This window comes from Bufo gargarizans, chromosome 10, assembly GCF_014858855.1.
Source record: "Bufo gargarizans isolate SCDJY-AF-19 chromosome 10, ASM1485885v1, whole genome shotgun sequence".
NCBI lineage: Eukaryota > Metazoa > Chordata > Amphibia > Anura > Bufonidae > Bufo > Bufo gargarizans.
The window spans coordinates 12,669,802-12,696,182 of record NC_058089.1 but is presented as its reverse complement, the minus strand read 5'-3'; the positions used below and the strand labels follow the sequence as shown (position 1 = coordinate 12,696,182).

The 26,381-nt window shown below is 47.7% G+C and overlaps 1 protein-coding gene across 18 annotated transcripts in view; it reads right to left on the bottom strand.

Moving 5' to 3' along the window:
* Positions 1-4,885: 4,885 nt before the first annotated feature.
* Positions 4,886-26,381, bottom strand: part of SOX6 (SRY-box transcription factor 6) — a 288,239-nt gene continuing 266,743 nt past the window's right edge. For all 18 annotated transcript variants that reach the window (XM_044271016.1, XM_044271012.1, XM_044271009.1 and 15 more), the window contains 4 exons: positions 14,218-14,326; positions 12,679-12,852; positions 10,176-10,392; positions 4,886-10,013 (listed from right to left, as the gene is read on the bottom strand). In XM_044271016.1, coding sequence (XP_044126951.1) covers positions 9,710-10,013; positions 10,176-10,392; positions 12,679-12,852; positions 14,218-14,326 — 804 coding nt within the window. In that variant the 3' untranslated portion in view covers positions 4,886-9,709. The remainder of the gene's footprint in view (positions 10,014-10,175; positions 10,393-12,678; positions 12,853-14,217; positions 14,327-26,381) is intronic.

The following is a 26,381-nucleotide window of genomic DNA, read 5'->3' as shown; positions in this document are numbered from 1 at the left end:
GTGATTGCAGCAGAAGCAGATGGTGATATTACAGGGAAAACAGCCGGGCTGCGAGACATACTGGTGTGAACATGGCTCAACAGATGGAGATTTCCAGAGACTGGGGGCCAATAGATTTTTCAGAGACTGGCTAGGTCTCTGGACCTTCTGGCTACGGACATTAAAATAATTTTCAGAGATTTTTTATTTTTTAATGATTATTTTTTATTTTTTTCCCAGAGGATAGGTCATCAGTATCTGATCGTTGGGGTCCAACACTCGGGACCCCCGCCGATCAGCCGTTTTAACAAGCACAGCACTGTACATTGTATAGTGGTTGTGCTTGGTATCGCAGCTCAGCCCCATTTACTTGACCAAGGCCACATGATCGAACGTCGTCGGTCAGCTGAGGAAAAGCAGAAAGAAGGACGCAGCGCTCACAAGAACTCTGCTGCCTACCCAAAACAGCTGATTGACGGTGTTCTCGGATGTCAGACCCCCACTGAAGATAGGTCATCAGTAAAAAAAAATCTTGGAAAACCCTTTTAATGCCAGAGTTTCTCAATGAGACCATTGAACGAGTCAGGTAGCAAAATAAAACACATCTGTTCATCGCTTTTCATTTTGATTAAAAAAAGTTTCCAGTCCATTACATATATTTTTTATTGTGTTATTTGCTGATTTAAAAAAATTACGCTATTTATGTTAATTATTGAGTGTAAAAATAGTTTTATATATATATATTTTTTATATTGTCCGGATCCGGTCAGGGTTTTGTATGTGGTCTGAACTTGTATAAATTGTGCTCCATGCTGTGCTTTCATTGTGTATGATGAACATGGCGGCACGCTTTCGAAACGCGTTACATGAAGAAAGCCGCTCTGTGGTATCCTGCATTCCTCAGCGGCTTCTTTTGGACATTTTTCTGCCATCTTCGGGGAGCCCTCTGAATTACTTGCGTTTTGTACTGCGGTTACCTTCATTCCTCCCATTGGATGGTCCATGTCCTTCTCAGGGTTCTGCCTGCATTTACACAACTCTATCTGGGGACCTCATCACCTTCCTGCCCTCCGAGGTCTCTAGTGCTTGAGGACCTCACCATGGAGGTCATTATCCTGTACCCCAAGTGTCCGTGTCATTATCCTGTACCCCAAGTGTCAGCGTCATTATCCTGTACCCCAAGTGTCAGCGTCATTATCCTGTACCCCAAGTGTCAGCGTCATTATCCTGTACCCCGAGTGTCAGCGTCATTATCCTGTACCCCGAGTGTCAGCGTCATTATCCTGTACCCCAAGTGTCAGCGTCATTATCCTGTACCCCAAGTGTCAGCGTCATTATCCTGTACCCCAAGTGTCAGCGTCATTATCCTGTACCCCAAGTGTCAGCGTCATTATCCCGTACCCCAAGTGTCAGCGTCATTATCCTGTACCCCAAGTGTCAGCACCATTATCCTGTACCCCAAGTGTCAGCGTGTCATTATCCTGTACCCCAAGTGTCAGCGTGTCATTATCCTGTACCCCAAGTGTCAGCGTGTCATTATCCTCTACCACAAGTGTCAGCGTCACTATCCTCTACCACAAGTGTCAGTGTCATTATCCTGTACCCCGTGTCAGCGTCGTTATCCTGTACCCCAAGTGTCAGTATCATTATCCTGTACCCCAAGTGTCAGTGTCATTATCCTGTACCCCAAGTGTCAGCGTCATTATCCTGTACCCCAAGTGTCAGCGTCATTATCCTGTACCCCAAGTGTCAGCGTGTCATTATCCTGTACCCCAAGTGTCAGCGTGTCATTATCCTCTACCACAAGTGTCAGCGTCACTATCCTGTACCCCAAGTGTCAGCGTCACTATCCTCTACCACAAGTGTCAGCGTCACTATCCTCTACCACAAGTGTCAGCGTCATTATCCTGTACCCCGTGTCAGCGTCATTATCCTGTACCCCAAGTGTCAGGGTGTCATTATCCTGTACCCCAAGTGTCAGGGTGTCATTATCCTGTACCCCAAGTGTCAGGGTGTCATTATCCTGTACCCCAAGTGTCAGGGTGTCATTATCCTGTACCCCAAGTGTCAGGGTGTCATTATCCTGTACCCCAAGTGTCAGTGTGTCTTTATCCTGTACCCCAAGTGTCAGCGTGTCATTATCCTGTACCCCAAGTGTCAGCGTGTCATTATCCTGTACCCCAAGTGTCAGCGTGTCATTATCCTGTACCCCAAGTGTCAGCGTGTCTTTATCCTGTACCCCAAGTGTCAGCGTGTCTTTATCCTGTACCCCAAGTGTCAGCGTGTCTTTATCCTGTACCCCAAGTGTCAGCGTGTCATTATCCTGTACCCCAAGTGTCAGCGTGTCTTTATCCTGTACCCCAAGTGTCAGCGTGTCATTATCCTGTACCCCAAGTGTCAGCGTGTCATTATCCTGTACCCCAAGTGTCAGCATCTCGTTATTCTGTACCCCAAGTGTCAGCATCTCGTTATCCAAGTGTCAGGGCGTCGTTAACCTGTACCCCAAGTGTCAGGGCATCGTTAACCTGTACCCAAGTGTCAGGGCATCGTTAACCTGTACCCCAAGTGTCAGGGCATCGTTAACCTGTACCCCAAGTGTCAGGGCATCGTTAACCTGTACCCCAAGTGTCAGGGCATCGTTAACCTGTACCCCAAGTGTCAGGGCATCGTTAACCTGTACCCCAAGTGTCAGGGCATCGTTATACTGTACCCCAAGTGTCAGCGCGTCGTTATACTGTACCCAAGTGTCAGCATCTCGTTATTCTGTACCCCAAGTGTCAGCATCTCGTATCTCGTACCCCAAGTGTCAGCATCTCGTTATCCTGTACCCCAAGTGTCAGGGCGTCGTTAACCTGTACCCCAAGTGTCAGGGCGTCGTTAACCTGTACCCCAAGTGTCAGGGCGTCGTTAACCTGTACCCCAAGTGTCAGGGCGTCGTTAACCTGTACCCCAAGTGTCAGGGCGTCATTATCCTGTACCCCAAGTGTCAGGGCGTCATTATCCTGTACCCCAAGTGTCAGGGTGTCATTATCCTGTACCCCAAGTGTCAGGGTGTCATTATCCTGTACCCCAAGTGTCAGCGTGTCCTTATCCTGTACCCCAAGTGTCAGCGTTGTCCTTATCCTGTACCCAAGTGTCAGTGTCATTATCCTGTACCCCAAGTGTCAGCGTGTCATTATCCTGTACCCCAAGTGTCAGTGTCATTATCCTGTACCCAAGTGTCAGTGTCATTATCCTGTACCCCAAGTGTCAGCGTGTCATTTATATCCTGTACCCCAAGTGTCAGCGTGTCTTTATCCTGTACCCCAAGTGTCAGCGTGTCTTTATCCTGTACCCCAAGTGTCAGCGTGTCTTTATCCTGTACCCCAAGTGTCAGCGTGTCTTTATCCTGTACCCCAAGTGTCAGCGTGTCGTTATCCTGTACCCCAAGTGTCAGCATCTCGTTATTCTGTACCCCAAGTGTCAGCATCTCGTTATCCAAGTGTCAGGGCGTCGTTAACCTGTACCCCAAGTGTCAGGGCGTCGTTAACCTGTACCCCAAGTGTCAGGGCATCGTTAACCTGTACCCCAAGTGTCAGGGCATCGTTAACCTGTACCCCAAGTGTCAGGGCATCGTTAACCTGTACCCCAAGTGTCAGGGCATCGTTAACCTGTACCCCAAGTGTCAGGGCATCGTTAACCTGTACCCCAAGTGTCAGGGCATCGTTAACCTGTACCCCAAGTGTCAGGGCATCGTTAACCTGTACCCCAAGTGTCAGGGCGTCGTTAACCTGTACCCCAAATGTCAGGGCGTCGTTAACCTGTACCCCAAGTGTCAGGGCGTCGTTAACCTGTACCCCAAGTGTCAGGGCGTCGTTAACCTGTACCCCAAGTGTCAGGGCGTCGTTATACTGTACCCCAAGTGTCATTTTCCTGTACCCCAAGTGTCAGCATCTCGTTATTCTGTACCCCAAGTGTCAGCATCTCGTATCTCGTTATCCTGTACCCCAAGTGTCAGGGCGTCGTTAACCTGTACCCCAAGTGTCAGGGCGTCGTTAACCTGTACCCCAAGTGTCAGGGCGTCGTTAACCTGTACCCCAAGTGTCAGGGCGTCGTTAACCTGTACCCCAAGTGTCAGGGCGTCGTTAACCTGTACCCCAAGTGTCAGGGCGTCGTTAACCTGTACCCCAAGTGTCAGGGCGTCGTTAACCTGTACCCCAAGTGTCAGGGCATCGTTAACCTGTACCCCAAGTGTCAGGGCATCGTTAACCTGTACCCCAAGTGTCAGGGCATCGTTAACCTGTACCCCAAGTGTCAGGGCATCGTTAACCTGTACCCCAAGTGTCAGGGCATCGTTAACCTGTACCCCAAGTGTCAGGGCGTCGTTAACCTGTACCCCAAGTGTCAGGGCGTCGTTATACTGTACCCCAAGTGTCATTTTCCTGTACCCCAAGTGTCAGCATCTCGTTATTCTGTACCCCAAGTGTCAGCATCTCGTTATCCTGTACCCCAAGTTTCAGGGCGTCGTTAACCTGTACCCCAAGTGTCAGGGCGTCGTTAACCTGTACCCCAAGTGTCAGGGCGTCGTTAACCTGTACCCCAAGTGTCAGGGCGTCGTTAACCTGTACCCCAAGTGTCAGCGTCTTGTTATCCTGTACCCCAAGTGTCAGGGCGTTGTTAACTTGTACCCCAAGTGTCGTTATCCTGTACCCCAAGTGTCAGTGTCGTTATCCTGTACCCCAAGTGTCAGCACGTCGTTAACTTGTACCCCAAGTGTCGTTATCCTGTACCCCAAGTGTCAGCGTGTCATTATCCTCTACCTCAAGTGTTGGATTATAATACTTCTGTCACCGCTTCTTGCATATATGTTTGGCGCCCCCTATAGGTGCTGCTGACTTCTCGTGTAGTAAATAGACAGACTCGAGGGTCGTAAAACAAATGTATCTTTAATCAGTAAGTGTCAACATCAGTACAAAAGACGGAGTGCGGTGAATAGATTCGGGTCGGAGGGACAGTCTTGAGGTAAATTAACAGGTCAGTTTACAGTCTCTTTCTTAGGGTTAGCATTCTCCTAAGATTGCAGGTTACACGTATTACAGAGAGCACTGTGTGCCCTGCGGGGGCTTGCCGAGGCTCTGGTGGTCCGTCCTCCGAGCCGCATCACGTTACCTCACGTCAATACTGCACAAAAGGAGTCAAAGCGAGAACGGGGCTCATCGTTCTGAGCAGATTTATTGATTATTCATCAGGTCATTGTACTGGAGCAAGAGGTGAGACACAAGTGATGGCAACTTCTCAAAGTTCAGTTAAAAACTTTACACTGGACTGTACAGGATTCTCTTCATAAACTATGTACATTTCATTCAAAGCAGCAATAGACACCAGTTCAGTCTGATTCCCTCTAAACGCCCAAATAATCGCAAGCCATTGGCCCACAAGGGTATCGGCCTCTTACAGAGAGCTCAAAAACATCCAAAATCTGTGGGCTTTAATGCGAGCGGGCGTTTCCAAGGTACCCCCCCCCCCCCCGGCTCGAGCCTCAGCCCGGTATAAAGCCGTATGCTTCCAAAGAGCAGCGAGCGTGTCAGTCCAGCATGTCAGTGAATTGTGCTGATTAAATTAACATAAAGTACAACCTCACAATATACATCACAAATTACAATGTAGGAAGGGTTACATATAATAAGAGCCTCCTGGACCGCGGTCAGGACACAAACGCTAAGCCGCTTTGTATTCTTTATTTTGCTATAAATTGCAAGGGACACGATGTAAAAAAAAAAAAATGAAAAAAAAAGTTTGCATTATTTTTTTAATTTTTTACCTTAACTTAAAAGACGAAACAAAAATAAAAAAAGCATCAGACATATTGACACGAGGAAGACGAACAGACGATGCACACTCGCCGGTCTGCAATGTGCAGCATTCAGGCAGCTTTTGTATTTGCACGTATCCCATTATGTGTGAGCTCCGGGGCCCGGCTCACAGTCCTTAGCCAAGCAGAGCTTAAATTAAATATTCCTTTCCTGTCGCAAAGTTCTTTTTGCATCTCTCATAAACTTATTCTATAGAATACTATTCTGCACTCGGCGCGCAGATTTAAAAAAACAAAAAAAAAAAAACACAAAAGTTTTTACAGCAATTAAAACATTGTGTACGTCCAAGAGATGAGCGAGACATATCCGTCTATAAAATGATCCACGCGGGGTCCTATCAAAAATGTAGAAAATACAACATAAACCACTGTACAAAACAAAGGAGTGGGGGAGGGAAGAACTGAAATGTAACAAGTGCTTTTGTAAACTGAGGTCAGCGAGCGTGAAGCGCGCGGGCGCTGGGGGGCCACTCCTCACCCCCCCCCCCCCCAGAGACCTCAAACTTTATTTCACATTCTAATCAAAATTGTCCAAACCCTTGAATGCTGGAGGCGCCACAGTGAGACTGAGTGTGAAACGCGTTGGGCCTCGCCAGCATTGCGTGTACTGAAGAACGAACCCATCGCTGTTAGCAACACATAAGACATCCACAAGAAGCATCAGCCGAGCGTCTGGCGGCATCAATAGGAGGACACCACGGAGCAGCGCTCACCGGGTTTATTATACTGTCTGCATTACTCCTCGACTGAAGAGCTGACAATCATTGTCACTGCACATAACAGGGTCCAAGACTTTGCACTTCTAGTTACACTCCTAAGCTACATAAGGTTAAACTGTGCACCTACAGCCCAGTACCTGACAACCTGGTATGATGTGTGTGGCTGGGAAGTGGCAGTACATGGTAGTCAGCAGAACAAAGATCCCGCTGCTCTGGTGGTAAACAGTGTACATCCAGAGCTGCATTCACAGTTCTTCCGATTGCTGCTCAGACTCTGCCTTCAGTTTACATTTTCCCCTTTTTCAGTCAGACATCACCTTGTACTCTAGTCACACCCAAAGCTGCACATCTACCTGCTGTTTTATAGCTGGGACAGCAAGATGTGTTGTACAGCAGTCTGACATGGGGGGGCCATAAACCACCTCAGTGCATTATGGGATATAAGATGTTGGGTTGTGTCAGCAACAAGCAGAACTGTGAAGAGCCGTAGTACCCGAGGACGGGTACAGGACACGTGCGGAACGTCCGAGGTGTCTTGTAAGATGCCCCCCGGGTATTGCCGTCACATCCTGTACTGTGCAGCTGAAGACCTGCGGGATGAGACCGGACCCCATGTTTCTGCTGCTTTCTGCATGGATGCCCCCCATAGACCTTCACCTGTCAGTATAATCCTCTCCCTGCATAGATTGTGACTGCCGCCATTACTCTGTTGCACCCCTCCGGTGTCCTTCTGCCAGTTACAATGATGTCGCCCCCAATTCCCATGTTCTAAACTATCTAGAAATCCAAGTTCAGTAAAGTGCAAGTCTCAGCCGAGTGGATGGTCTGCAGCGTCCCCCACGTTACGTCTTCCTATCAGTACCATCATCTGGAAGAGAAGTCTCCTGGCTGGAAATGTGTGATTAGTACCATCAGTAAGAATCAGCAGGAAGCATCCGTCCTCGGACGCCCACATCCCACCCTGCAGCTAGTCAGGTACTAAAAGCAATTCAAGCTGCAGCGGCGTCTCCGGCACCATGTACAAGCCGCTATTAATAAGTACTACAACCCCCCTCAGCTCAGTCACTGACAGTAGAACACTAGTGGGAACCTTGCGCCAAACCTCAACTAAAGTAAAGAATCCCTTGGATTTAATCAGGGGCTCGGTGGTTGCGCACTATTCTACAGGCAGACGTAGCAGAGCTGAATTCTGGGGCTATGACGTTGTGCTACCTCTGATGTAAACAGTTACCTGACAAATTCTGCTCTGCTACATCTGTGCACATTACAGAGTGACCACTTATTCATTGATGGGACTGGTTTATGGGCTTGTTAGGGCTCAGGGCCTGTGATCTCAGCACAGATGACGTCTTGGGACAATCTGACAGATTTAATGACACCTAATGGCGCTCATCAGTTATTTGTTCCGCCTCGCAGCTAATCTGCCCGCACTGGACTCTTCCATTCTCCCTGTCCATTCTTACTGCCTCCCCTTCCCCCATTGGACTCTTCCATTCCTCCTGCCTCTCCTTTCCCCCATTGGATTCTTCCATCCCCACTTCCCCCATTGGACTCTTCCATTCTTCCTGCCTCCCCTTTTCCCATTGGACTCTTCCATTCCTACTGCCTCCCCTTTCTCCCATTGGACTCTTCCATTCTTCCAGCACTTGGGGTACAACAGGAGAAACTATGGTGAAGCCGGGTGTAAACCTGTGAGCTAATGTGTACGGAGCGCGTGTCCATGAGATGGGGGCTAATGCAGGCAAAGAATAAGGAACCCCCCCCGATCTGTAATACTGTAGAGCCGTCCTTGTCGTCAGTGCATATGATTGGTGATTCTGAGGTTTGCCTTGTAAATGGCTGGTCGCAGGGCCACAACGGCGGTGCGATCCCGAAGCTTCAACCAAGCGCTCAAAACCGCAAAGCTTCCTGTATAAATAAGTGAAATAAGTAGAAAATGATATATCTGTATATATGATTGACTCGGCGCGCAGGAGCCGGCGACGTTTGTTCATAGCTTCACATTTGTCAGAAGTGATAAAAATACCATTTCTATCCAGTGCTCGATATAACACTAAGGGCACAAAATCTGTTTTCTGTCGTACAAGAAAAATCAAGTTTCAGATGAAGAACAGTCGCTTTGTTCTTTGCTGCTATAATAATACAATTTTTTTAAAATTTTTTTTAGCTTTTTTTCAGTTAGTCATTTAAAAGAAATAAATGACTAAAGTAAATGCATAAAAATGACTTAATGTACAAAGCTGCGCAATGACATCCCACCAAAAAATACAAAAAAGACCTTTTACTGGAGACAGCTGTGAGACGCTCTCATCACGTATATGACATCCTCCACCACTGACCACGTACCTAACCTGGCAGGACGTATCTAAGCAGGATTTCTCCAATCACCAGCAGTATCTCTGGGGGGTGCTGTGAAATTCAGATGGACCCTTTGCATTCTGGAATGAATATTGTCAAATCAGGAGAGAGTGTTAAGACTAAACGCACAGGTAAGCGGGGGCTACGAGGCGGACGCAGGAGTCACTGAAAACGAGCTCGCCCCGCAGCAGCGCCCGTCAGCTGCACTACACCCTCTCTAAGACCATGCCATGCAAAACGGGCAATCTTTGCATTTTCTAAGACTTTTTTTTTTTTTTTTAAGACGTCAACGATGTTTGGCACCAAAGTAATGGATCGAGAGGGAGAAGCGTCCAAAGAGGTTCCACGGCAGAGAGTTCTGCGCAGCTGTCTACACGTCCGCTTGTAAAAATCAGTACCTACCTCCTAAAATAATTCAGCATAAAAACACATTCACAACTTATTGGCTGGTACATACCTGAGTGAGAATGTCTATACCCCATCCAAAAACAGTAACTCAAAACTATCAGCATTCAAAAAGGAAAACACACTAAATGTAAGACTCGGCAGACGGCTACGGGTTCATTTCAGTTCAAGTCCTGATGGCGGAGACTTTCTTTTTTATCTTTTTACATATGTGTTCACTTAAAATAAAATAGAAAAAAAAGTTCAAGAAAAACTGGGGGAAGTCATTCTGTGTCACACATGAAATATTTAAGACCATTCTGCTGATGAGATTGTGGAAACCACATACGCATGCAGGCTCTTCAAGAAATGTTCGAGAGCGGGTTATTCGTCTCCTCCTGGCAGGCTCGTGGTTTTCTCAGTTGGTACTCACGGCTTCATTGGCCTCATTGTCACTGCTATAGTCTGATTTAGGCTCCTCGTCATATTCGTCGTACATTTCCATTTCATCCTCCCCGTTCATCAGATCGTTCCCGCCCAGACTGGCAGCGTCCAGTTTCATGCCATAGGTGCTTTGTATGACGGGGATGCTGGGCTCAGGGCTGGCGGAAGTGCTGGAGCAATCTGATGTCATCTGCGGTGACGGCGTGGTCGTGGCCATGCTGATTGCACCCGGATATACAACCCCGGTCGCTGTGCTGATTGGGATCTGAGGTTGCTGCCTAAAATAAGGAAAAACACAAACCGCGTGAGTGAAATTATCACTTGTGTGACATATAAGAAAAGACAGCATTGCAGGGGACCCGGGGCGTTATCTGCGTGCCGCTCCTATTATTCTGAGCTCTACCTGAGCGGCGACCACCGCAGGTTACAGCGCCACTCACCCCACAGTAAAGAACTGCCTCATCTCCTGCCGCCTGGATCTCATCAGCTGCTTGTACTCGCCGATGCGCAGTTTCTTGCCGTCCACAATGCAGGTGCGCTTCGGCCGCGGCTTGTACTTGTAGTTGGGATACTTCTCCAGGTGGATCTTGCTCAGCCGTGCTTGTTCTTCATAATAAGGTTGTTTTTCTTGATTGGACATGGATTTCCAGCGGGAACCTACAGAAACAGAAGAAAAACATCAAAAACACCGAATATCCGGAAATAACGAGGACGCTGGCACCTTGAACGAGAAAAGGCGCTGCAATATTTGACTCCTAGAAGAAAACACACGTAGATCACATTGAAATGCTAATTACGAGGGCAATTTCACGAGTTTTACGAAGGTTTTTAGATGAATGTTATGAACTCAAGGCTCCGGGATCAGCGGCCTCAGCCTTGAAACGCTCTGCCAGTGAATGGCTGACTACCACTGAGTAAACTGCTCTGAATAGACCCTAAAAGCACATTCTATGGGGAACAATAGCAGAAAACACAAGGTGACGGCAGGCATGAGGGGGGACGTGCACCCGCTATGTGTCTGCGCCTCCTGCTCACGTGACAGCGAAGAGTTAATATTCTGACGCGAGGACGGCCACGACCAGCAGATACAGGAACCTTCAGGATAAAGAAAGCATCGGAAGCTGCAGTGCTCATGTCGGTATACTGGACTGAGACCGCAGAGGAGTCCGGGGCCTCACAGGCCGCTATTAAAGGGGCGCACAAGGCGGAGGCTGCTATTATGTCTGCGACCAGAGCAGATACACAGGACACTGAATATGCAAAGCTGCGTCCTGACACAAACACTATCAGACGACCGTAGGATCCAGAAAACATGGATGCTGGCCTGTGTGGGTTCCGAAATTTGTGGACTGCACATGACCGGCAGAAAATGCCTATTCTTGTCCGGACAAGAATAGGACATGCTCTATATTTTTTGTGCTGTTCGCATCTTTTGCGGCCCCCATTGAAATGAATGGGTCCGTACCCGTTCTGCAAAATTGCGGAACGGGTACGGACCCGTTCATACGGCTGTGTGAATGGGCCCTAAGGCGCATATCAGTGATCGGGCGTTCTGCCGCCCTCTGAAAATCTTTTTTTTTTTTTTTTAGGAAAATGTTTTAGAAGTGTAAAAACCGTGTCATGGCGCCTCGTAGAAGAACAGAGTTTTAACATGGGGAGAAAATCTGCAACCGACCAAGACTAAAGACAATTCTCCGTAATGTGACCAGCGACCAATGTGGTGGCGGCCGTTACCTCAACATACGAGGAGGAAGAGGATGGGGGCACGCCCCAGCTCCAGGATCAGCTTTTCCCTCATTATCCCGTGTCACACCTACTTGGCAGCAGCTGAAATGCCTCCATTTTGCATAAGTAACACTCAATTAAAGTGAGTTTGGAGGCTCCTGGCAGGAGGACTAATCCCCTCATTACTCTGTGCTGCCTCCATAGGTTCAGCCTCATGAATGTAACAAGGTGTCGGCGCCTCTGCCCGGCCCTGGAAACAGCTGCACCGCCGGCCTGACACGCGTGGGAGCAGCTCAGGGACACGCCCACATGTTTATCTACATCCACGGCTTCTCCTAAAGACCTGACGACAGAAGACACCACTATCCGGGCTGGGAGGAGGCCGCTGGGGAGAAGCCGGGAGGGACGAACCCACGCAACACGCTAGCATCATACATGCACCCAGCAATGGACGTACCCTGAACCATATCTCAGTCCATGCGACTGGACTATAAGATGTGATGTAACAGCAGAACTGTGACTGCAGCTCTGAGTGTGACTGGAGTGTGTAACAGCAGAATTGTGACTGCCGCTCTAAGTGTGACTGGAGTATAAGACGTGACTGCAGTTCTGAGTGTGACTGGAGTATAAGACGAGATGTAACAGAAAAATTGTGACTGCAGCTCTGAGTGTGACTGGAGTATAAGACATGACAGCAGAATTGTGACTGCAGCTCTGGCTGTGACTGGAGTATCATCTGAAGCAGGGATGCCCAACCCGCGGCCCTCCAGCTGTTGCAAAACTACAACTCCCAGCATGCCTGGACAGCCTATGCCTATGAGCTTACAGCAGGGCATGATGGGAGTTGTAGTTTTACAACAGCTGGAAGGCCGCAGGTTGAGCATCCCTGATCTGAAGTAACAGCAGAGAATGCCCAGATGAAGCGGAGCTGTGGTGTCTGGTTACTGGCAGACCCTCCACTACAGGCGGACCCCTTAAGTATGGGCAGGGGACTGTAAGTGGACCTCCTGAGGTAACGCCAGTCCCAGCGGCTGATTTCTCATCGTCACTTCTTGTATTAAGCAGAAGAGATTGGGAAGTGATTTGAGTTGTCTGCAGACCACCAAGCGGGGATGTCACTTACCCCGAGGAGCGGTCAGATGGACGGCGGTGGCTGGGGATCTGACTGAAGTGGATCCCATGAGCAGATTTGTGGGCGTCTCGTTATTTTGCACTCACCAAGGATTTTGCTGATGTTGGAGTTGTGCATGTCAGGAAACGCCTGCAGGATTTTCCTTCTTTCGTCTTTTGCCCAAACCATGAAAGCATTCATTGGTCGTTTGATGTGCGGCTCATTGCTGCTGCGTCCTCGTGCGTCCCTGTAGACTCGCGCCTCCACCACTGTGGTGCCCCCTGTAGGAGAAAAATCATACAAATCAACACAACGGCAGCAGTAATCAGGCTTGACGTTCTACATTTATCAAGCGGCCTACGGTACACAAACATGGCGCACACAAGAGGCTATAGAACACTTCTTGTCCGGAAGAATATATTTATACACATGGCACCGTGCACAGACTACTGCGGAACTACAACTCCTAGCATGGCCTGAGAGTCAAACATGGGCACATCTGCCTCTGCTACCTCTCGATGCTCGATTATAATTTGGGAGTTTTCAGATTATCCTGCGGTTCGGAGTTAGAGCTGGATTATCAGATGCTGGATTAAAGGAAACTTCCTCCAGGAAAGTATCTCCAGACTGTGCTGGGGCTCCTTACACAAGGGGTCCTATGACAACCCCTCCAGCACCTGGGGGCTCACACTGCTGGTTCTGCAGGAACAGATCTGATATCAGATTCATGGGAGTTTCCATTTCCTGCAGTCGCAGTTCTTTGGATGTTGTGTCTGACGGCGGCTGGATGCACGGAGAGCGGCACTCCGCCATATGTCAGTGCACGAAGCCTCTCGCCGGAGCCCTTCTGTGGTCTTGGAGAACGTCCTTCATCTGAGGAGTGCGGTGGGTGATGCTCGTGGCGAGATAAAGGACGCTGTACCCAGCCCTGTCTAGAGGCGACTGTAACGACCCCTCTGTCTGAGCGCCGCACAAACTTCTCCAAAGTGAAATCAGCGGCGCTTTATCTAAAGACACAATCTCCTCGTCCTATTTATATCTCACTTTGGCGCGTTTATAGATATACTCGTTCGTTTCTGGTCTTGGTCGCGGCCTCGCCCATTGCTATAGTGACATCTTTGCATTTTCCTTTCATGTGAAGCTTTGTGTAAAAAAGGGAAAGAGAAAAACAACCCCACAAACTGCCCACCACCGCTAAAAATACTCCGACGCCGCAAGAATCGACAATCAGGGACATTCTTTTCACCACTGCAAACTGCAAAATCATTAATATGGAAAATTATTATCAAGCAGATATTATTTTTAACTGCACACAAATAAAACCTTGGTCGGATGGTGCAGCTGGCGGCGTGCAGAGCCAGAAAATGCATCCTTGTGCGCCGAGGAGACGTATCCGTCAATGGCCTGAGGTTTGGAGGGTGAAGGTCATAAACCTCCCACCTATCGCCCCCTACTGACCTCCCAATAATCTGCAACAAGACACCTTTCTCTAGCTGCAGTGTGCATTATGAAGTTCTGCAGCAGCTGAGGGGTGCATGTGGTACAGCAATAGCCAAAGGATGGAGCAGAATGTGTTGCAGCATTTAACAGGCTGAATATAGCAAGACTATTGTGATTTCTAGACACTAAAGTCCGCTCTTACTCACCCTCTGCATCCTCTGGCCTTGTCAGATCGATGACCCCAGGCCCCAACTTTCCGTCTTCGCCGGGTTTCCCTGATAACTGGGCACCGATATTGTCGTAATGTGTCCTCTCCTGCGGAAGAGAGAAAAACAGAGTTTTATGCCTGGTAATTCAGGGTGATTATTCAGGAAGATCTCATGTTGTCATCTCCCCTGAACCCCAGTCTACCCCAGACATCTCCCTCCCCTGGCGAGGCCGGGAAAGGGGTTAACAGATGGCGGCAGATGTAACACGTCTTGTCTTAGGGAAGCGTTCACACATATTGTATCAGTCAGCTGCAGACATTATCACTGAATTCCAATTACACTCACAAGGCTACACTCCGCTCCTGCAGACGAGCGCACAGAGGGGGCGCCGCAGATCGACCACTGAAGGGACCCTGCATCGCGAACAATGGCGCTACCTGTGTCATGTATGGGGAGGCCTGTCATAACCATGCGGAGTGTCATTCTGTGACGGCCCCAACCTTTTATGTAGCCAGTCACTCCTGACTGTGTTTCAGCTACTTTTACATTTTCAATATCTTTGCTTGCTGTCAGTGAATGAGTTTATGTCTTCTACTGTTTTCTGTCACACTGTGGGATTCCTGAGCAGACTGTAAAAGCAGAGGCGACCGTCGTCGTCCATCGAGTGGAATGAAGATGGCTCGGTAAGGCTTTACGCTATGGAGAACTTACAGGACGTCTCCTTGTCGCCCTGTCCTAAAGACAAGTAGGACAGCTACCTGCGGGGACATCTGCTCTCCATAGACTGCCTTTCTACAACCTGTCCGAACCCTGCGTGGCGCCAGCGCAGCGATAGCGGCAGTCAGGTTTCTATTCTCTGCTCTACAAGAAGAGTCTTCAATTGTTATCATTAATTTATTGTTTCCTCAAGTGCAGAACACGCGGCAACGTCGCCGACGTACTCCCTCTTGTCTTGTTGTTTCGTCTTCAGACAAAACGCAACGTCGTGTTGTGCGTCGGAATAATGAGGCCGCGCCGTTCATTACTACAGAACAATATTACATGTCATGTCAGCTCCAATCTGCTGGAGCCCGGGGAACGTCGCTGCCTTCATGTTACACCAAATACATAATGCAGGAGCAGCGCGCTGATCGCTGCTCGGCTCAGTGTGCACTGACCCACTTCTCTGCTGCGCGTGGAGCTCCCTGCAGTCACCTAAATGGTAGATGACAACTGGTAATGGCCGCTATTACATTGCTCCACTCACACGGTCACGTCCCACCTGCTCTTGCTAGTGTCAGTCTTTACTGAAGTTCTTAAATTCTAATCATACACTGGTAAGTTCAGGATGAGCAGGTCCCTCCTGGCTGGGCTAGAAGTGAAATATGTGTAATGGAGGATGCCAGGGGACACCTGTAACGTCTTGGCGGCTGCAGACATGAGGTAGTGTTTGCTTGCTCTTTCTGTCTATGGGGACGTGTCTTCTGCTCCAGCTATTGAGTGTCACTTCCATATTTTGGCAGGGAGGGGTGACAGACGCAGGGACACGACGTCCACATCTAAAGCAAATAGACCTAAAACCGTCGCCTCCAAGGACTGCGAAAATGGACTTTTCCGTATTTTACACCTTTCTGACAATTCCACAGCGTCGGAAACTTGTCCCCCCACTCGACACATCAGGGTCAAGGTGCAGTTTTCAGGGGCAGCATTGGAGTACATCCATTTCAATTTTTTGGGTGGTGGAATTAAAAGAAAAATGTCATTTCTGCAGTTTTTTGGGTTCCGTTTAATTTGCATTCGCCGTGCAGAATACACGATCAGTATGATTACACCGATTTCGCATTTATATAGTTTTTTGTTTACTTTTGAACAATAGATTCACTTGAAATTATCATTTGTTTTTGCCACCATATCCTGACACCCCGAACGTTTTCTTATTGTCGACGTCGACGCGCGCTACTTGTTCTTTGCGTATTCTCATCTGCACGGGTCTGGAGCACAGACATGTTTTTTATAGTTTTTTATTTTTAGTATGGTTTTCTGTTCTTTTTCTGTTGTCCACGTTTCAGGTTAAAGTCTGTGGTAATCCTATACTTTGGGAAATTAGTTTTCAGTTTTTTTTTTAAACATTTTATTGAATTTTATTTTAGACTTATTTTAGTGTTTGGTCCCAGTAGGGACGACCTCCTGCTTGCTGGGATAACATTGCACAGTGTCTATATGTGACCTAATAGGTGTACAAAGATGGCAGACCTGGGGGCGGCTCGTCAACAAAAATGTGCGGTGGGCTGATGAGTGACAGAGAGCGCCCGTGTAAAGGGTTAAACTGCCTGCCATCACATTGGTTGCCATGAGCAACTCCTTTACGTTGTTTTACAACAGTTTGGATAAATCGCCCCCCTTCCCTCCCGGAGTCGCAGAACATGTCCTGATGCAGAAGACTGGACGTCGGCCCTTTAAAGCCACCTGCACGCGGTGTGATCTACCAGCAAACTGTGCGACGTTGGACAAACTCATATGCACTTTGCTTTTTCTTCCGTGCGGATCTTAAAATCCACAGCGTGTCAATTATTTGTGCAGATTTGACACTTTTGAATGCAAGGCTGAGATCTGTAGCAAAATCACATCAAATCCACAAAAATAAACAAACAAATAAATAAATAAAAAAACGCAAGTAACATTTTTGGGCATGGAATTTCTGTTTGCAGGTAGCGATAATGGGAGAATGCTACTTTTGTGTTTGCGGTGCTGAAGGCTGGCTCTGCATTCACGACTCCAGAGCGGTCGCTCCTTCCTGTATATATTCATAAAATTTTATATACTATGCTTTATACACTTATTGCCCATTCTATAATAACGGGCACGCCGACACTAAAACGCCTCTTAAATTTACGCCCCTGATTTATCTCCTGACACATAACAATGCTTTTTGTTGTAAAATTTCCCCTCCTGTTTGTTAATGTGACTTTACAGCCGCTGCCTCCAGGATCCGGCCTAAATTAATGGCATTTTTATTATTTTATAGTATCATTAAATTTTTAGAGATCGCTCTATCAAACAAGAGTCATAAAGAGGCTTAATGTAAACGGGACACTTAGACGGGGCGCGATGCATGCCGCCGACTGTAGAGGAAACTGCTTGTAATAAATGATATTTACAGCGCAGCTAAACATGGGGGAATACTTGGGACAAGTTTAGCAGTTGTGCGGTGAATTGTGTACTTACAGCAGAGTGTTCCCATTCCTTTGCTCTAAATAAATGCTTTTTACGCCTTTACGTTGTTTTCCCCTGACTAACCTGGATTAGGAATTACCGACGCGTTTTGGGTCAGCAAAGTATCTTACAATGAATAGCGAGGCAAGTAAATGGCTCATAAAACCTAAACAAAGAAATAAAACGCCGCGATCAGTTGCGCGCAGCAACATTCTTTCCACTTCAAACTATTTGCTAGGAAAGAAAATCGGATGTTAAGAGGAAGATCAGCCGTACACGCTTCACACACACATCAGGTCAAGCTGTAAATTAGGAGAAAGATGGTGAAAAGAGGCCGTAAACAAAGCGACGGCAAAATGAGGGGCCCGGACCAGAGCCATGAGGTCACAGCGCCCAATCGGAGGGGGGAGGGGGTATACAGACCAATTATTCATTACCCGGGCTCAGTGCGGGGCCAGGAGATCCCATTAGAACCAGGTAACGATGATTACTGTAATTAGGCAGAAGAAATCTCTCCTGGCCATCAGACTGACAGCTCCTGCCTGCACTGATGCATTGTGACGAGGGCATGAGCTGAGTGAGCAGGATAAATGTTTCCATTCACTGACACATTTAATTTCTTGACATTTTCTTACTCCATGTATCATTCTTGTTTGCATCCAGAGGCTGAAAATCTGTCCTGCGCACGACTGATCCAATACACTTGAATCAGCTGGATGTGTAGACATGTAAACTGACAGCAAGCAGAGGTCTTGATGGAAAGTAACTGAAACAAAGTCTATTGGAAAGTTGCAGAACATTTAACTTAGATTGTGAGCCCCATTGGCGACAGCGTGATGCTAATGTCTGTAAAGCGTTGCGGAATATGTCAGCGCCATATAAGTGAGTATAATAAATACATCCAGCTGGACGCCCCCCGATTATTTGTCAGTGCAGTGGCGCCCCCTCTGGTGGAGATTACAATAACGCTGTGCATTCTGGTGGTAAGAGCCATGTTCTATATGTTCCTATACAGAGTTTCCTGGGATGTAGATTTTTAGTGGAGGAGGAGGAATAAAGCTGGATTGTTCCCCTGGAAAACCTGTGATTTTTTTTCCTGCCCAGAGATGACTGATCGCCTCCATCTTTTGTAAAACAATATGAGGTTTAATAATGCGTTGGGCACTCCGCCCTGCTGGTCGGCTGTGCCATGTCCCAAATTGTTTCAGCATGCTTTCTCCCTCCCGCCGTATGGCACACTTGGAACATTGTTCCTTCTTTTTTTTTTCTTCTGCAAACAAGTCTATTTGGTTAAAGTATGTGCGGTGGGGCGGCTTCCATTACACTTGGTCACATACAAGGGCAGCACTCCAGAAAATCTCTCACAGCTACTCATTCAGGAGCCAGTAAATCAGGGGCCGCTTATCCTCTAATAAAGTGTAAGAACTGATCAGTGGCCCCTGGAGGCGTGAGGACTGCTATGATACCAGCATTAGTCACCGCTGATCTCTCCTGATGGGTGGCCTTCTCCATGATGACACCGCTGCTCTCCACTGAATGGATGACACACATATATTATGATTCTCTCTATTACATGCAGATACCTCAGTGATGATGTCCCCCTCCCCCATACGCTCTGATCTAGTCGAGTACAAATGGCCGTCCACTGCCACAAAGCAATGAAACATTTGTCAGAACTTCCGGCCTCGTCCCTTCATGTTGTCCTGTGAAGTCGCATCACAAAGAAAACGCTCAAGAACTTTTAAAAGTTTCCGTCCACTAAACCTCTTACACCCTGCAAACAAATGGCCTCCAAGAAAGCGACAGTGGCGTCAATCCCGGCCATTATATCCCGTCCGGAGGCAGCAGAATGGACGCATTGTCTGCAGACAATTCACATTGAAAGCCGTTTTTTCCTTTTAATTTCTGTATGGAGGAGCGGTGAGAGCACGCTGCGCCGCTGACAATGTCTAAGGACAAGTGAGAATCTATTTATTCAGTCCTTCTACCTTATAAACAGCAGATGCCAATCTCAAAAAGTTTAAAGCTTCCCGCTACCTCGCAAGTCTCGCCACCACTTATTACACCTGGCAAACACAGACGCACAGATGGTGGCTTGTAAGTTTTGTGAAGGTGGGAATCTCGAAATCAAATGCTGCATCCATATTGTGCTGCGCTCACGACCAGGATGTGCGGTAAACGGCGTTGTCCTCAGAGTTGTACCATCCACCTGTCAGCGCCGTCATGGCTGCCACTGGCTGACTGAGGGGGTGAGGGGGATGCTGCTGCAGGGACATTAACCTGTTATCACTTGCTGCCATCCTGGGTCTGGCTTCTGGAGGGGTGTTCCTAGGGTCTCTTATGAATGCCCTAGAGGATGATTTTTTCTGGACACTTTATTTTTGGGGGTCAGCGCTCTTTAAATAGGAGCAGACAATGTTGGGCAACACGACCCAAGGGCACATTTATCAGAACAACACGAGGGTAAATTATCTGGGCTGGTTTGCCCCGGTCTTGAATTGCCCCATTTTCCCGACACATGTGCTGCGGGCTGGAGCGCGTCCACCTATGAGGTAAGGCGTCCTCTATAGCCGGGATATTTCTGGACATAATACATGTGTTTTTCCTCGCAGGAATCCCGTGTATGTGCAGACATGAGATACCGGGGAGTGACACAAGTCTCTATTACACTCGGCTCAGGCAGGAACAATAATCACTTTCTGCTTGTTACAGGATCTGCTTTGTGGCACTTTCTGGAGATCTCCAAAGCTTCTCTTGGCCGCGCTGCAGCAGTGAGAGCCGGAGCTGAAAATAACTCGCACGCAGTGATGGCGAGCGGCTCGAATGTCTCCTGTCAGGATTTCAACACTCTGCCCCGCGCATCTTAAATAGATTCCATGCAGAACAGGGAAGACGAAAGCAGTGATTGTCTGAAAAATTGCTGTGTGTCAGTGTATTGTGATTAAATCATCACCGTGCCGCGACCCAATCTCCGAGATTCATGCAGCCATTGTAGTGCAGCGTCGCTCCTGTTGAGCTCTAGATGAATTGCACTGATCTGATAGATGGCGAGGGGCACTTAGCCTCATTTTTCCCTCTCGTCCTGCCTGCGAGATAAATCAATATTTAATATCCCCTCCAACTGCACGGCGCGATCATCTCAAGCCTCCCCTCTAATGACAGACAAGTTGACTTTAAAAATTCCGCAGCTGTTCTTTTCTGTACGACTTGTCATTTATAAGAAGCCGTCGGATGGGACACAATGTGGATCTGGCTAAATTGCTTCTCCGGTAAATTCATTTTTAAATCATTTGCTCCCGTTCCTGGAGGGTTCATTTAGCTCCTGAGCTTACACTGCGATGGATGAGGCCCACAGTGATGGAGAACAGAATCCACACGCCTCCCTGCACCCCGCGCAGCTGAATGCCTGTTCTCCACCTAATGTGCTGAAATATCACCAGTCTACACTGTACCTGGAGAGCTCTCCCAATAAGTCACCGTTTACATCCGGTCTACACTGTACCTGGAGAGCTCTCCCAATAAGTCACCGTTTACATCCGGTCTACACTGAACCTGGAGATCTCTCCCAATAAGTCACCGTTTACATCCGGTCTACACTGAACCTGGAGATCTCTCCCAATAAGTCACCGTTTACATCCGGTCTACACTGTACCTGGAGAGCTCTCCCAATAAGTCACCGTTTACATCCGGTCTACACTGTACCTGGAGAGCTCTCCCAATAAGTCACCGTTTACATCCGGTCTACACTGTACCTGGAGAGCTCTCCCAATAAGTCACCGTTTACATCTGGTCTACACTGTACCTGGAGAGCTCTCCCAATAAGTCACCGTTTACATCCGGTCTACACTGTACCTGGAGAGCTCTCCCAATAAGTCACCGTTTACATCCGGTCTACACTGTACCTGGAGAGCTCTCCCAATAAGTCACCGTTTACATCCGGTCTACACTGTACCTGGAGAGCTCTCCCAATAAGTCACCGTTTACATCCGGTCTACACTGTACCTGGAGAGCTCTCCCAATAAGTCACCGTTTACATCCGGTCTACACTGTACCTGGAGAGCTCTCCCAATAAGTCACCGTTTACATCCGGTCTACACTGTACCTGGAGAGCTCTCCCAATAAGTCACCGTTTACATCCGGTCTACACTGTACCTGGAGAGCTCTCCCAATAAGTCACCGTTTACATCCGGTCTACACTGTACCTGGAGAGCTCTCCCAATAAGTCACCGTTTACATCCGGTCTACACCGTACCTGGAGAGCTCTCCCAATAAGTCACCCTTTACACCCGGTCTACACTGTACCTGGAGAGCTCTCCCAATAAGTCACCGTTTACATCCGGTCTACACTGTACCTGGAGAGTTCTCCCAATAAGTCACTGTTTACATCCGGTCTACACCGTACCTGGAGAGCTCTCCCAATAAGTCACCCTTTACACCCGGTCTACACTGTACCTGGAGAGCTCTCCCAATAAGTCACCGTTTACATCTGGTCTACACTGTACCTGGAGAGCTCTCCCAATAAGTCACCCTTTACACCCGGTCTACACTGTACCCGGAGAGCTCTCTCAATAAGTCACCGTTTACATCCGGTCTACACTGTACCTGGAGAGCTCTCCCAATAAGTCACCATTTACATCCGGTCTACACTGTACCTGGAGAGCTCTCCCAATAAGTCACCGTTTACATCCGGTCTACACTGTACCTGGAGAGCTCTCCCAATAAGTCACCCTTTACACCCGGTCTACACCTTACCTGGAGAGTTCTCCCAATAAGTCACCCTTTACACCCGGTCTACACCACATCTGGAGAGCTCTCCCAATAAGTCACCCTTTACATCCGGTCTACACCTTACCTGGAGAGTTCTCCCAAAAAGTCACCCTTTACACCCGGTCTACACTGTACCTGGAGAGTTCTCCCAATAAGTAACTGTTTACATCCGGTCTACACCACACCTGGAGAGTTCTCCCAATAAGTCACCCTTTACACCCGTTCTACACCACACCTGGAGAGTTCTCCCAGTAAGTCACCGTATACACCGATCGGGAGAGCTCTCCCAATAAGTCACCCTTCACATCCGGTCTACACCGTACCTGGAGAGTTCTCCCAATAAGTCACCCTTTACACCCGGTCTACACCACACTTGGAGAGTTCTCCCAATAAGTCACCCTTTATACCCGGTCTACACCACACCTGGAGAGTTCTCCCAATAAGTCACCCTTTACACCCGGTCTACACCACACCTGGAGAGTTCTCCCAGTAAGTCACCGTATACACCGATCGGGAGAGCTCTCCCAATAAGTCACCCTTTACACCCGGTCTACACCACACTTGGAGAGTTCTCCCAATAAGTCACCCTTTATACCCGGTCTACACCACACCTGGAGAGTTCTCCCAATAAGTCACCCTTTACACCCGGTCTACACCACACCTGGAGAGTTCTCCCAATAAGTCACCCTTTACACTTGGTCTACAGCACACCTGGAGAGTTCTCCCAGTAAGTCACCGTATACACTGATCTGGAGAGCTCTCCCAATAAGTCACTGTTTACACCTGGTCTACACCCCACCTGGCGAGTTCTCCAAATAAGTCACCCTTTACACCGGGCCTACAACGCACCTGGAGAGTTCTCCAAATAAGGGTACTTTCACACTTGCGTTAAAGTTTTCCGGTATTGAGCTCCATCCTCGAGGCTCAATACTGGAAAAAAAAATGATCAGTTTTACCCTAATGCATTCTGAATTGAGAGCATTCCGTTCAGGATGCATCAGTTCAGTCCATCTTACGTTTTTTGACCGGAGAAAATACCGCAGCATGCTGCAGTTTTCCAAGGGCCAAAAATCATGAACACTTGCCGGAATTAATTTCCATTGATAAACATTAATACCGGAATCGGCCCCAAGTGATTTGGCAAAACGGAACCAGTTTTGCGGTCTGCGCATGCGCAGACCTTAAAAAAACCTGAAAATAAATACCGGATCCGTTTTTCCAGATGACAACATCCGGTATTGTAATGCATTTGTGAGACGGATTTGCATCTGGATCCGTCTCACAAATGCATCCGTTTGCGTCCGGAACTGCCTGCCGGAATCCTCTGCGACAAGTGTGAAATGACCCTAAGTCACCGTTTACACCCAATCTACACCGCACCTGGAGAGTTCTCCCAAAAAGTCACCCTTTACACCCGGTCTACAAGTATCTGGCGGGTTATGCCCAGTCTCCACAATATGTTCCAGTCTACGGAGTATCTGGCGGGTTTTGCCTGGTCCCCACAATAATGTTCCGTTCCGGACTCCGCAGTATCTACCATGCCACATCTGACACCTTATCAGTAAACTATATAGCAAATAAGATTTAAAGGGCCAGTCTTTAGTAAATACGAGGTATAACGAAAAGCTCTGCAGCTTTGTGCACTACACGGCTCCTGATACTTTTTCTTTGTTTCAATGCTTCTCCAGTTTTTAAGATTTTGGCTGTCAGTGAATGTGAATATCCAGGGGCATAAACCGTATAAAAACCTAGTACAATATTTAATCTTCTTTTACTAGATGCACAACAGGGGTGTGGCGAAGAATTTGCAATGGTCACTGCAAATTTATTATAGACCGGTAAAATATCAGTGTCCCTGTGCACATCTAACTGCGTCCTCCGATCCGCCACATCAGCTTTAATGTCACCCTCCTGTAAAATACACCGAGCACGGCCTGGATATCCCAGGCAGCGGCCAGCAGAGGGCACCTCCTACCCTCTTACTGGCAGATGACCGTCCTGCACCCAGGACAGTCCACTGCTGTTCACACACATCAGTACAGAGAAGACCGAACTGGTCCCGCTCCTCCTGCCTGATGCACGCAGTTTTAGCGTTCACTACCTTAGGTGTGCTGTCTGCATCAGTATGTCCGTTCTGTAGCCCGCAAAAAAAAAAAAAAATAGAACATGTCCTATTCTTGTCCGTTGTAGACATTGTTACAATGGATCCGAAAAAAAAAACCAAAAAAAAAAAACAATGGCATACGGATGTCATCCTTTTTTTTTGGGCGGATCCGCAATTTGCAGACCGCAAATTACATACGGTCGTGTGCATGTAGCCTTATACAGATGCAGCAGAGCTGAAGTAGTGATGAGTGTTCTGTTATGGGAGTGCAGGTAAACCAACTGACGGATCTAACTATATATATATATATATATATATATATGTTAGGGAATTGCATTATGAGTAATTTCCTTCAACAGATTTTTTTTTCCATTAAGTAAATAGGGAACATACAAAAAAGCACAATAAATTCTAAAAGAGATTCTTGATTTAATAGAGTGGAGCTGTATGGCCGAATAATACAGTCTACGTATCATCTTAAACTGCGTCAATCTATGGTTAGAACTTGTAAAGAGATCTATAAGGAAGCCGGCATGCAAATTGCAGGTCAGACAGCCCCACCTGCAGCCAGCAGTTCAGGTATGGAGCCTTTATTAAGAGGGATTCTGACCATAAATTTGATTGAACAGTTGGATTGTACCTGAAACGAGCACTTATTTTTAGTGCCACAAAAAGCATGATAAGGGTCCATTCACACATCCGCAATTTCGTTCTGCATTTTGCGGAACGGAATTCCGGTTTCGCAATTCCGAAAAAAATAGAACATGTCCTATTCTTGTCCGCAATTGCGGACAAGAATAGACATTTTCTATTAAGTGCCGGCGATGTGCGGTCCGCAAAATGCGGAACGCACACCGCCGATGTCCGTGCTTTGCGGATCCACGGATTCGCAAAACACACACACGGACGTGTGTATGGACCCTAAAGCTGAATATAACAAAATCAGTGAACTTCTGTACAGTGAACCCTCCAAGGAAATAAAAGTGCCCTCCTTGAACAGCTGTGAAATCAATACCACCCCCTTCTTGTCTTAAAGTGTAACGTTCGTTTGGGTTTAAAGAGTCTTCTTAGCAAATATCTGAGCGTTACGAAGGAGGATCTGTCGTCAGTGTTTTACCGAGTGCTGAGGACGCCTGTGTGTAACCAGTCAGATACTCAGGGCGATGGCAGTGAATAGGGCACATGTATGGCACATAGTCAGGGACTGGGGTAGTGACGAGGCGGCCGGAAGCCTCTGCATCTTAGGCTACTCTCACACTTGCTTTTTTAATTCCAGTATTGAGATCCGGCAGAAGATCTCAATACCGGAATTAAACGGATCTGTTTTGATTTTGCACATTAGGATGTATCCGTTCCGTTAGGATGCCATTATACGAAATCAGAATGGAAAAAAACTGATCAGTCACTAAATACGTTGAAAGCGTGATGGATCTGTTTTTTAGGCTTCTAAAAAAAAAAATATATATATAAATATCTGTCACCATTGACTTACATTGTTTTCAGTGCTGGATCAGTTTTTATGACAACTGCAGCTTGCTGCGGTTTTGTGTCCGGTCACAAAATGGAATGCTGACGGAACGGAAGACATCCTAACGCATCTTTTTCCATTCAGAATGCATGGGGACTAAACGGAAACGTTTTTTACGGTACTGAGATCCTTACACACAGGCGTCCTGAGCGCTCTGGAGACGTTGAAGAGTGAAGACAGACTCTCTTTAGAAACGTTGTTAGGCCTCATGCACACGACCGTGGTGTGTTTTGCGGTCCGCAAATCGCGGATCCGCAAAACACGGATGGCGTCCGTGCGCGTTCTGCAATTTGCGGAACGGCACGGACAGCCTTCAATATAAATGCCTATTTATGCCTAAAACGCGGACAAGAATAGGACATGTTAAATTATTTTAGCAGGGCCACGGAATGGAGCAACGGATGTGGACAGCACACGGAGTGCTGTCCGCATCTTTTGCAGCCCCATTGAAGTGTATGGGTCCGCACCCAAGCCGCCAAAACAGCGGCTCGGATGCGGACCCAAACAACGGCTGTGTGCATGAGGCCTTAGGAGTTGCGAAGAAGACTCTTTACAAACAAACATCTTCCC